This window comes from Solea solea, chromosome 21, assembly GCF_958295425.1.
Source record: "Solea solea chromosome 21, fSolSol10.1, whole genome shotgun sequence".
Lineage (NCBI taxonomy): Eukaryota > Metazoa > Chordata > Actinopteri > Pleuronectiformes > Soleidae > Solea > Solea solea.
Window position 1 is genome coordinate 17,318,469 of NC_081154.1, and position 11,728 is coordinate 17,330,196.

At 40.3% G+C, this 11,728-nt stretch overlaps 1 protein-coding gene across 1 annotated transcript in view; it reads left to right on the forward strand.

The window, feature by feature from the left end:
• LOC131448858 (receptor-type tyrosine-protein phosphatase H) overlaps positions 1–11,473 on the forward strand; it is a 29,855-nt gene extending 18,382 nt beyond the window's left edge. Inside the window, exons 3-18 of the mRNA XM_058621646.1 lie at positions 688–724; positions 2,421–2,663; positions 2,815–3,072; positions 4,261–4,515; positions 5,714–5,941; positions 6,406–6,669; positions 6,801–6,894; positions 6,993–7,040; positions 7,969–8,050; positions 8,157–8,247; positions 8,336–8,412; positions 8,603–8,737; positions 9,379–9,501; positions 9,598–9,758; positions 9,974–10,109; positions 10,364–11,473. Of these exons, the coding sequence (XP_058477629.1) occupies positions 688–724; positions 2,421–2,663; positions 2,815–3,072; positions 4,261–4,515; positions 5,714–5,941; positions 6,406–6,669; positions 6,801–6,894; positions 6,993–7,040; positions 7,969–8,050; positions 8,157–8,247; positions 8,336–8,412; positions 8,603–8,737; positions 9,379–9,501; positions 9,598–9,758; positions 9,974–10,109; positions 10,364–10,489 (2,358 nt within the window). The 3' untranslated portion in view covers positions 10,490–11,473. The remainder of the gene's footprint in view (positions 1–687; positions 725–2,420; positions 2,664–2,814; positions 3,073–4,260; positions 4,516–5,713; positions 5,942–6,405; positions 6,670–6,800; positions 6,895–6,992; positions 7,041–7,968; positions 8,051–8,156; positions 8,248–8,335; positions 8,413–8,602; positions 8,738–9,378; positions 9,502–9,597; positions 9,759–9,973; positions 10,110–10,363) is intronic.
• The last annotated feature ends 255 nt before the right edge of the window (positions 11,474–11,728 follow it).

Sequence of the window (11,728 nt, forward strand, 5' to 3'; positions counted from 1 at the left end):
TTACCATTTTATTTACATTTACATTTAAGCATTTAAGCAAAGCGACTTACAAAGGAGGAATAAGCTACATGGAAAAAATCTTGAAAAGAACTCAACTAGAACAGTTGACTGACAGAGGGTGAGAGTACAAAGGTGGATCCAAGTGCAGGAGATGAAATGGGTCCTTTTATTTTTCCATTGTTATTATAAAGCTATTACTTGGTTAAGGATTTACCATAAAATGACTTCCCTGTTGCAAAATGATTAACACCTACTATTACCCAATGTGGGGCTGCACGGTTGGTGTAGTGGTTAGCGCTCTTGCCTTTGCAGCAAGAAGACCCGGGTTCGAGCCCCGGTTGGAAGAAGGGCCTTTCTGCATGGAGTTTGCATGTTCTCCCCGTGTGCGTGGGTTTTTCTCCAGGTTTTGCCGGCTTCCTCCCACAGTCCAAAAACATGCAATATGGGGATTAGGTAAATTGGAAACTCTAAATTGACCAAAGGTGTGTGTGTGTGTGTGTGTGTGTGCGTGTGGCCCTGCGAGGGACTGGTGAACTGTCCAGGGTGTACCCCGCCTATCGCCCTATGTAGCTGATTGGGACAGCACCCCCCGTGACCCTCTGGTGGAGGATGAAGTGGTAGATGATGGATGGATTACCCAGTGTATGGTCTTTCACTGTTTTTACACCTTTAATCCTTTGTGTTTAGGGCGTCACTGGCTTCAACGCAGCGCTGTCACCAGCAGGTAAGTGTCGGCTGAGGTGATGTTACTGCTATCACAATGCTGCTGGTCAATGTTAATTAATGATGATTCATTATTAGTGATTATTGTAGTTCAAACCTTTCTGTGGGATAACATATATATATATATATATGTATATATATTTATATATATGTATATATACATACATATATACTATATATGTATACACGTGTATATATATAGCACACACAGATAACGAGAGAGACTGAAGGGGGAATGCCATTGGTTTTCCTGCACACACACACACACAGACATTTTTGGCCATTTATTAAACACCACTGCCACCTGCTGGCTAACCAGACAATATATATATATATGTATGTATGTGTATATATATACGTATATATGTATATATATATATATATATGTATGTATGTATGTGTATATATATACGTATATATGTATATATATAAACATACATATATATATAGACCCTTTCATTGTATACAAACATTCCAAGCCTAGCGAGAATGCGCACGCAGTTTGGGGTCAGAAAACGTCACAACAGGTAAGTGTATAGCATGTATGTCCACAGTCCTCCACCGAATAATTCTGAATTTGTTCTTTCGTTGCCGACTAAGGACCACGAACAACACCTAAATAAATTAGTACTAGCCGACGGCAATATTCTGCCTGACCCAGCTTCCATAAAAGAGTGGCTATATTAGCAAGTGGGCAGATATCCAATAGCCAGATATTCACTCTTCCCTTACAGATAAAGCTAGCCCGTACACGCGAGAAAGTCTATGCACATACAAGTCTTACAAGGAACGTTTTTAGCACACCATGTTAACTCGTCAACGCGCTAGCCGGCCGGCAGCTAACTACAAGCTAGCTACGTCCAAGACCACAACATAACTTTAGGCAGCATAGGTTTCTTATACATATGTGCACTGACACACATTTCTGTGAAATTCAGGCTTTTCATTGTAATCTAACAGAAAGAGCTGATAAATGATAACTTGTATGAAATGAACTGAGCACCACAAACACAAGCCTCTTTGACTGCAGTAGCATCACCCCAGTCTTCTCTTTTTAATGCTTGTTTTTTGAAAGGGATAAGATCCTGTAGGGATTCTGAGGAACTGGCTGGTTCTATTTTCACAACCAACTACGCTACAAGTAGGCATTTTATGTGTTGGACTGTTAGTTAATGGTACGAGTGTGTTTTTTCTGACCCCAAACTGCACGCACACATTTCTGTGACGTAGCTCTTGAAATAAACAAAAGAAGATGGGAGTGTGCCTTTGTTCCCACAGAAATAAAAAAGTAGATGTAAGGCCAGGACCTCACAATAAAAGCAAAACAACATCAGATGCATGATTTAATTTCCTACTGACAAGGAGGGAGTATTTGTTTAACACAGGGCATCACAGACATGCTGTAGGGACAGAAGTGGACACTTTAATATACATTAATGAAACCATTCATTCCTTTTTAAAGTGTCCCTACTCATAAGTAGGACTATTATACATCTTATGATGTGTGTAATATTTTTATATTATTATTATTATCCTTTTTAAATATAATTTCTACTCAGTGTCGTTCAGTAGTGACAGTTCATGTTTTTTAAGTGTGAGGTTCAGACTGCTGTGTGTGTCGCCCCTTTGTGATGATACATGATTTTAACATTAAATTGTTTTCTCTTATTCTTTAATCTCACTTCCTCCAAATGCAGAGGAGTTTAAATCAGTGATACAGAATGAGACCAGTGTAACTCTGCAGTGGAAAAAAGTGGAAAACTTCACCAAATATTTACTCAAGTACAATGGACGAGAGATAAACGTCACTGCACAAGACGGAAATGAATATGTGACACAGACAATCTTGGATCTGAGCAGTGGAGCTAAATATGACTTCAGTCTCTTCACTGTGTTTGAAAACAACACGAGCAGTGGAGTAGACCTGACTGCAGCCACTGGTAAGATGCTTTTACTCCATCATAGGTCAAAATCTAAGAACTGATAGAAATTGCTCACTCTGTTTAATTGTGATGAAATAAATGAATTGAATGACGCGTTATTCTGTCATTTTATAATTCAGTGTCCTCTTCATGTCTTTTTACATTCCAGTCCCTTGCAGCACAGAGGAGTTTACATCAGTGGAACAGACTGAGACCAGTGTAACTCTGCAGTGGAAAAAAGTGGGAAACATCCTCAGTTACACTCTAGTGTTCAATGGACAAGAGATAAACGTCACTGCATCAGAGAGAAATGTATATGTGACAGAGACAATCTCAGGTCTCAGCAGTGGAACTAGATATGACTTCAGTCTCTTCACTGTGTTTGCAAACATCAGGAGCCGTGGAGTAAACCTCGCTGCAGCCACTGGTAAGATGCTTTTACATTCAGGTATGTTTTTATAAAGGCTGGCACATATTAACACAATCAATCCCTATAAAATGACAACACATACCACAAAAAGGAAATAAAGTTTGAAAAAAAAACTAAATTCCTTCCCTCTCAGCTACCCAGCCAACATGTCCATGTGGATAAGGATTTTATTTAGGCTGACAATATGGGTTCCTCGTGGGTTTGTCCATGGTTTTCATGGTGGCCTCAGCCGTGTTTGCCCACTTCAACCCTTTCCAGCAGTGTTGTTTTAGTCAAGAATGGAAGGTAAATGTGAGTGGGTGGTCTGTCAGGCGTTCATAATGCATGACATTTCTGCTTATTGTGCGTGTAATCTGTCAATTAAAACCTCGGGTCAGGTGGGTTGCCGAAGTTGCTGCTGACTCCTGGCGCCCGATTTACATGGGCCGCTCCACCGGGACAGTCCGCTTTTAAACGCTAATTCCGCACTCGGGACCAGACGGGACCAGAATGTAAACAGTGTCCGCCATCTTTGCTAACAGTTACGCTAACAGGACCAAGTGTCACTGGTGAGCACATAAGAAAAGAAGGAAGATATTTCTCAACTCACGGGAAACTGAGGTTGGGAAGCACAGTTTTTCAAAAATACTACCCCTATTCTAGTAATACAAAGATAAATGCAAATCAATCTAGTATTCCTTTAAGTAACCAAGACTAATTCAACTCTTCACTGTCACAACCGAACAAGGACTTGAACCCAATAGCACGACTCAGAGACAACTTCCAAAAATATTCCAATTTATTGGACAAAGTAACAAATAAAAATCACTCTCAAAGGAGGAAAAGTAACAACAGAAAATCACTCTATCGAGGAATCACTAGATAAGCAAAAGGCAAAAATAACAAATTATAATCACTCACTGGGAGGAGACAAAAGGTTTGGGCAAGGTGCCAAATCAAAATCACTCTTCACGAGGAAAAAACTGATGGCTCAAAAAGGGACAAAACAAAGTAGCAACTAAGAAAGTCACAAGACAACAAATAGAAGGCAAAACTAAACATAACTTAACACAACTTTCTAGATATGACATTCACTGTCCATTTTCTCATGTATGTCACGTGGAAATCTGAATCTGAATCAGTGTGTGTGGTTGTGTGTGAATATGAATTCATTCATTCATTCTTTTTTCATCCTTTTCTCATCAGTTCCTCCAGCGGTGTCTTTGGTCACAGTAAGTGAACGTTCAGTGACCAGAGTGACTCTGAAGTGGGATGGTGTGAATAGAGACTGGAGCTACTTGCTTCAGATGAATGGCCTTGATGTGACCGTGAGCCCAGACAATTCCTTAGATGTGTCCTCTTCAGTCACTTCTCTGAAACCTGGGACAGAGTATCCCTTCAGTGTGACCACAATGTTCTCCGGACTCAACAGTACTGCTTATACAGGCTTCACAGTAACAGGTATATGCAGACCTACACCCTAAAAATGGCACACGCTGTTTTTGTATGATGTACTGACACCTGATGTCCAAACCTGAGACTTCACTTTATCTGGCTATTGGCCGAGCTGCCAACGGCCTAGTGGCAAAGGAACCTGGCTTGAATCCCAACAGCTCAAGGGCTGGAGTACCACTGAACATGGGGGGCACTGCTAAATCAAATATGTGGATCACTGAAAAAGCAGATGGTCCATTGTGGCGACCTAGAGAGAGTGAGAAGCATTAGAGTTGTTCCGATTCCGATACCAGTATCGGAAAAGCCTCCGATACTGCCAAAAATGCTGGTATCGGTATCGGCGAGTACTGGAGTCCAGGCACCGATCCGATACCATGATACTGCACTATTTAAAGATTTAAATGCCTTTTTAGTTTAGTACATAATGGCTGCACTTTAATTTGTTTTTTTATAATTATTCCTATATTTATTTAAGTTGCTGTTGCACTACTGTTTTTTATACTGTTCTATTTAAAAATAAATATAAAAATAAATGGCTTCCATTTGCTGTATTCATTCATGTTTTACAAAGGGTTTAACCTGAGCAAGGCCTTACCACAATGATAATCATATCACAGTATCACACGCAGGCATAGTATGATTTTTTTTTTTAACACACTGGTATCGGTACTCGGTATCGGTACTCGGTATCGGCCGATACCGACAGCACGAGTATCGGAATCGGTATCGGGAGGGAAAAAATGGTATCGGAACATCTCTGAGAGGCATAGAGGATCTGGCTGATAATGAAGTTTGTAAATCACTCACTCGCACCAAAATCCTTCCACAAAATCAGCAATTCTACACAAAGACAGGAAAAACCTGATCCACTGCTGCCTCCATCAATAAGTACAAATTTAATGACTTCTTCAAAATCCTTTGTTCAGATTTACTTTAGTGACACAAACTTGAGGCAGCAGTAGACCAGCAGCTTCTGGTTGTTCCTGATGGACTTTTTCCCTCCAAAAGTCCTGTGTAACAATGAGATTAAGTGCCAGATATATTCTTGAGACAAAATTTTAAGATTACCAAATGTCAGAGTTTAGCAGGCATAGATTTTATTTGTTGAGACTCTTTGTCAATACCTCATACAATCACAAGTGGAAGTAAATAACTATCCCTTTACCATTTGTCTTCACTAACAGTTTGTTCTTATTCATTTCAGCCATAGACTGTGCAAATGTGTTCTGGCACGTGACTAACACATCGATCCAAGGGACTGTTCAAGGTTTATTCTCAAACGCCACAGCCTCTTATAACCAAACCCATGTCAGTCCTGGAGGTAGCAATGTGTCCTTCACTGGCCTTCACCCTGGTGCAACGTACGAAGTGTGTCTCATGTACAATATATATTCTACATCCTTTGAACAGTGTCGCCACTACCTAACCATTCGTAAGTACAACTGCAAATACTGTGACTCACCAAAAATAATAACACTGAATTACACGACTATGTTTAATGCATTTGTAGTTCATATGGATGTCCTGGTTTTGCCCTTATACACAGGGGCACCCACAAAAACATGTCAGGTAAAACAAAGGACAGCTAGAAATAAGAGAAAAAGTGAAATATAATAACATATTAAAAATATATATATATATATATACATATATATGTGTATACATATATATGTATGTACAGTATATATATATATATATATGTACATACATATATAATATATATATAAATATATATATATGTTGTGGGCCCTGCGATGGACTGGCGAACTGTCCAGGGTGTACCCCACCTATCGCCCGATGTAGCTGAGATTGGCACAGCACCCCCGCACGACCCTCTGGTGGAGGATAAAGCAGTAGATGATGATGACTGATGACTGACCACTTGTTTCCAATCAGTTCCTCCAACTTTGAGTGCTCACTGTGAGTACTGGGATGCTGGCTATTCCATCAATATCGTGTGGAATAAACCTCGTGGCTTGTGGACTGCAGTGGAGGTGACTGTGTCCGAGCAAACTCACACATTTCCTGAAAATGGGGAGCAGCATGCAACAATACACGGATTCCGTCCTGCCCAAACATACACTGTATCGTTAGTGTCACTGTCTGGGACTGTGAGGCGCTCTGACCCGGTTGTTTTTTCATGTGCTACCGATCCAAGGGGTAAGTCAAAAACAAATTTCCTGATTTCTTAATTTTTTTTCAACTTTTTACCATTCATCTTTCATCATAAAATTCCTATTAGTGGAAAACATAAAGGTAAAGATACTGAACTCAGATTTGAATCCCTGTAGGAGTCATTGGCGGAGCATCACTCGGTGTGCTGCTTTTCTGTATCCTGGTATTACTGGTGGTCATCATTATTTATAAAAAAACAAATTTAATCAGGTAGGTACCTCCGCTAACATAACACTGCAGCTTTAATATCTAACACTAATGGAATCTGGCAGTGAACATCTACTGTGTCTTTTCTTTCCCCACAATAGAAACAAGAAATTCAATGGTGGATCCAAAGGCGTCCACAGAAGTTACAAGTAAATAAACCTATAATCACACTTTAAAATTGTCATATTATAATGGTCATATTACAAAATGCTCAAGCTTTATTCTGTAAGTTGTATGTATGAAGGGTCACACGGTGGAACATGTGACTAGCACTGATGCCTAAGGTGGTGGAGTCAGCATCCAGGTGTCCCACAGAGGAACCACCCCCATTCTCCTCTGCAGAGGAACAGAGACTTAACACTTTGTGTCTCGCATGAAGAAGAGGAAGATTGGAATCACATAAAATTATTTTACAAGAACATCAACATTTAAATAAATGAGTTATACGTTATACAGACCGTGTGTAATCTGCATCTAAACATAGTTTAAAGATGTTCTCACTTGTTTACAGCGCGTCAACGGTCAAGTTTCCTGTTCCTTTGGGCCGTGTGTCGCTCTCCCCTCTCTCTCACATCATGTCAGCTGTTTTTTTTCTTTTGATTTGTGTATTGTTTTTTTTCCTCTTTTCATTAAAATGGAGGTGTTTCACAAACCTCCTTGCACTAGGCAAAGAATGATTTTAAGGGGCAGGTCGGCTGTGGCAGTATGAAGGGGGTTCGACCTGTCTGTCACTGACAGACGTGGTGCCACTGGAGCTTTCCTGGTTGGTCATGCCAAGGTGATATCCCATAGTGAAACATCTTACTCTGCTCAAAGAACCAGGGTTACATCAAGTAATCCATCGTTTTCTCTGAGTTGTCTGGTTTCCTCCCACAGTCCAAAAACATGCAAAGGTTATTTGACAGTAAATGGTTGCATTAACCGCTGACCTGTCCAGAGTGTACCTGCCTTTTGTCCTGTGTCAGCTGGGATTGGCTACAGCGACCTCAAACTCTTATGTGTAGGATTAAGCGGTATGCAATGAATGAATGAATCATTGATGTGATATTTAAACTGTTTATGTTTTATTTTTGTCAGACCTATACATGTATCAGCGTTTCCAGCTCACTACCACGCGTTAATTGCAGATGACAACAGAGGTTTCAGTGACGAATATAAGGTGGATTAAAAATGTTCTTGTTTTTGTGTAAGATTATAAAATCGTAAAGGTATCCATGTGGTTTTTCTGTTGACCTCTGTGTCACTGACGTGCCAATTCCATGCAGAGCCTTGCTCCTGTTGGCACAAAGCAGAAACATAAAGTCAGCACCCTGCCTGGAAACAAAGAAAAGAATCGTTTCAACAACATCCTGCCGTGTAAGTCTGGTGCTGTGACACTGCTGACAGTGTTCCACTGAGTCACTGAAGCATCTCCTCATAACTGTGTTCACCTGTTTCATCCTAGATGACTGGTCTCGGGTGAAGCTGAATACATCCAAGTCCAAGGGGAGGTCTGACTACATTAATGCTAATTACATTCCAGTAGGTATCACTGGATGACTATGTAATTGAAAAATAAACAGGTTGTTTAACAAAGCAAATTTATGGCAATATTACACCTCTGTAGAAAGATTATGAAATGCTGCTTTTCAATTAATGATATCTAATTAGAATGTTAGAATGCAACAAATGGAAAACTCCCCAAATCACTCCTCCCTTTTGTCTATCTCAGGGCTACAACAGCAAGAAAGAGTTCATCGCCACTCAGGGTCCTCTGCCCTCCACTGTCAATGATTTCTGGAGGATGATTTGGGAGCAACAGGTGAAAGGCATCGTCATGGTAACCAACTGCGTTGAGGGAGGACGGGTGAGTCTCGAGGAACATCTAAGTATGTTTTGTTATAAGATTTAAAGACAGGTGCAAATTCAAGAATGTCACCACTTTGCATTGGTGTAACTAGAATAGGTGTAGTATTTTTGAAAAATTGTGCTTCCCAACCTCAGTTTCCCCTGAGTCGAGAAGTATCTTCATTCTTTCTTTCTTCTTCATCCAAAAAAAGTCGCTCGGAGGAGTTGGAAAGTCGCCAGATTTAGCAATAAAGTCGCTAAGTTGGCAACACTGGCCGTCACTCGCAATCTTTAAACACACATAACTTAGAGCAGTGAACAGTACCTCAGCCAATCAGAGGCAAAGCCTCGCCCTAGCTCTGTCTCTTATTGGTTTATACCACAATATGATCCTACCATGAGTGTGAGTTTGGTCACAGGAGAACACAGAGAGATGATGCACAAACAAAAGAAATTTACATTTTCACCTGGACAGCGTCAGGTGCACCAGTGCGACCTAGAAAAATTGTTAGGTGCACTCTTAAAAATTTTGGTCGCATGTGCGAATCAAAATACTGGAATTCCCCTTTAAGTTAAAAACTGGACTCAAGTTGTTTGTCAGCAGACTGTTGTAAATTGTCATTACATATCTATTTTTCCTCTAATGTTTCCTTTTCTTAGCCCAAGTGTGATCATTACTGGCCTGAAGACAGCACGCCTCGCTTTTACAAAGGGGTGTGGGTCACCATCACATCTGAGCAAGAGGAATGCCACTGGACATTGAGGGAATTTAGTGTGAAACATGTATGAAACACCTTTAAAATATAGTTTTTGTTTGAACTGAGGACATCTACCTTTTGGGTTTAACACTCCTCTGTGTGAATCTTCTGTGTGAATCAGATCGACTCCTCAGAGGAGCGCACAGTGACACACTTCCACTTCACAGCCTGGCCTGACCACGGAGTCCCAGAGGGCACTATCCCCCTGATCCAGTTTAGAGGACTGGTGAGATGGCACATGGAGAAAGAAGGGGCTGGAGCACCAACTGTGGTTCACGGCAGGTACAGAAAAATTGTCTCTGTCACGGACACTATCAGAACCTTTAGTTTTTCTTCCGATGCATTAATTTTTAGTCAGTGAAACCACAGCCCACAGCATTTATCTCTAGTGCTGTCAGGCACACTCAAGGAGAAGTCCCTAATATATGCAGCCTTACTGCCCGTAATGTTACAGTCACAATGATCAGCTGCTTCTGTTGCTGTGTTCTCTCTGTAAGTGCTGGAGTGGGGGGGGCAGGCACGCTAATTGCCCTGGATGTGCTGCTGCAGCAGCTCGGCCACAACAATGCAGTGAGCGTCTATGCTGTTGTGCACAAGATGAGACAGAGTCGAACACACATGGTGCAGACGGAGGTAAAACGGGTCATATTACACCACTACAGGCCAAGCTGTTAGGCTTCCTCAGTTACGTTGTAAATACAAGGTTGTGTAATTAAATTTTCAGACATACCCTTTGCAAATTTGCTCACTTATGAAAGTAGTTTCACATTTCAGTCCTCTGAAACAGGGGTTCTTAAATGTACCTATCTTAAGACAAATGTTTTTGAACACACATCCACACGATGATTCATGAAGTAACTTTATTTATTTACTTTCTTTCGCTTCAGTGGCAGTATATTTTCCTGCACCGGTGCATCATGGACTGTCTGGAACAAGATGAGAGTGAAGACGTTGTGTACGACGACGTGGACATGATGTACGCCAACGCCACTGCCCTCAGAGAGCTTTGTTAACCCCAGACACACAATATTCAACCCTACAGGCTTTTTGCACTTAATTCTTATAATACTGTATTTTGGGGTTTTTTTTCCCTGTAGATATACTTCTTTTAAATTTAGGGACTGGTTAGGATGAAATCACCATGACAATGGCTTTGAGTGTGACCGGCTGATGATTGGTGTGTTAGATTTATCGTTCAGCTCGTGCTGAGGAGGCGGGAACTAGCTAAGTTCATTTTAAGTTTTGACTTATTTTGGACATATGAAAGCCTGAAGTTGTCAATATTGATAATAAAATATAAGACATTATTTACTTATCATATTTTTATTTTCATGTCATGTTTGTTCCAAGAAGTCTGTTTTTATTAGCCCATGAACCACATCCATCCCTGCACTTTTGAAAAGCTTACTACACCCTGAAAATCACAACAGGTAACTTCAGATATACTGACATATAGCACTGAGTTAAATAAAGCTTACATCTCTTTGAATGTATTCATATTTTTATCAGACAGACACTGGCTGTAGCTGTATTTTTTATTTATGTTATTGCAGTTCATTATTGTGCAATTAAATGTGAGTAAATAATGATCAGTTAGGAGAGGGTTTAGGGGAAAAATCTTCAGGTTTTCAATATCAATACCAACAAGATTTGAGGGTGTGAGTAAAGAAATGAGTTGGTTTGTTCACATGTTGAGTAAAACCAACTGATTCTAACGGTGAATTAAATGCAGAACAAAGACTGTCACTGTTCTTTATCTGTCTTTAGTACTAACTCAGATTAGAATTCAGAGAACTCTAATAGGAACTCTGAATAAGGTGCAGGTGGACGATAAACTGTGACTGCGAATTGGTTTTTGCCAAATATATGACAAAGACTGAGAATAAGGCTTTCAAAAGATAAATATGCAGGTTTGAGCTTGGGTTGATTAATAGTCTAGTTAAATTAAAAATGGCTGCTACTCCTGAGCTACCTACCAAGCTTGTTTCGGTGCATTTCTTCCCACTGCCATCAGACTGCCCAACAGAAGTGAATAATATAAACATATATAATATAAAACAGTGGTCACCATGTCGCGCCTGCGAGCACCATATATCCATATGATCACTCAGTAAAGTATCATTGGTGTCGTTTATAAAAAAGAGTAAGCTCTGGAATTAATGTGTATGCAATTGAAGGCATGATATTGATCCTTTACAGTAAATGGTAATTTGCTTAAAATGTTAATATGGTACTCCTCCATATTATTCTCT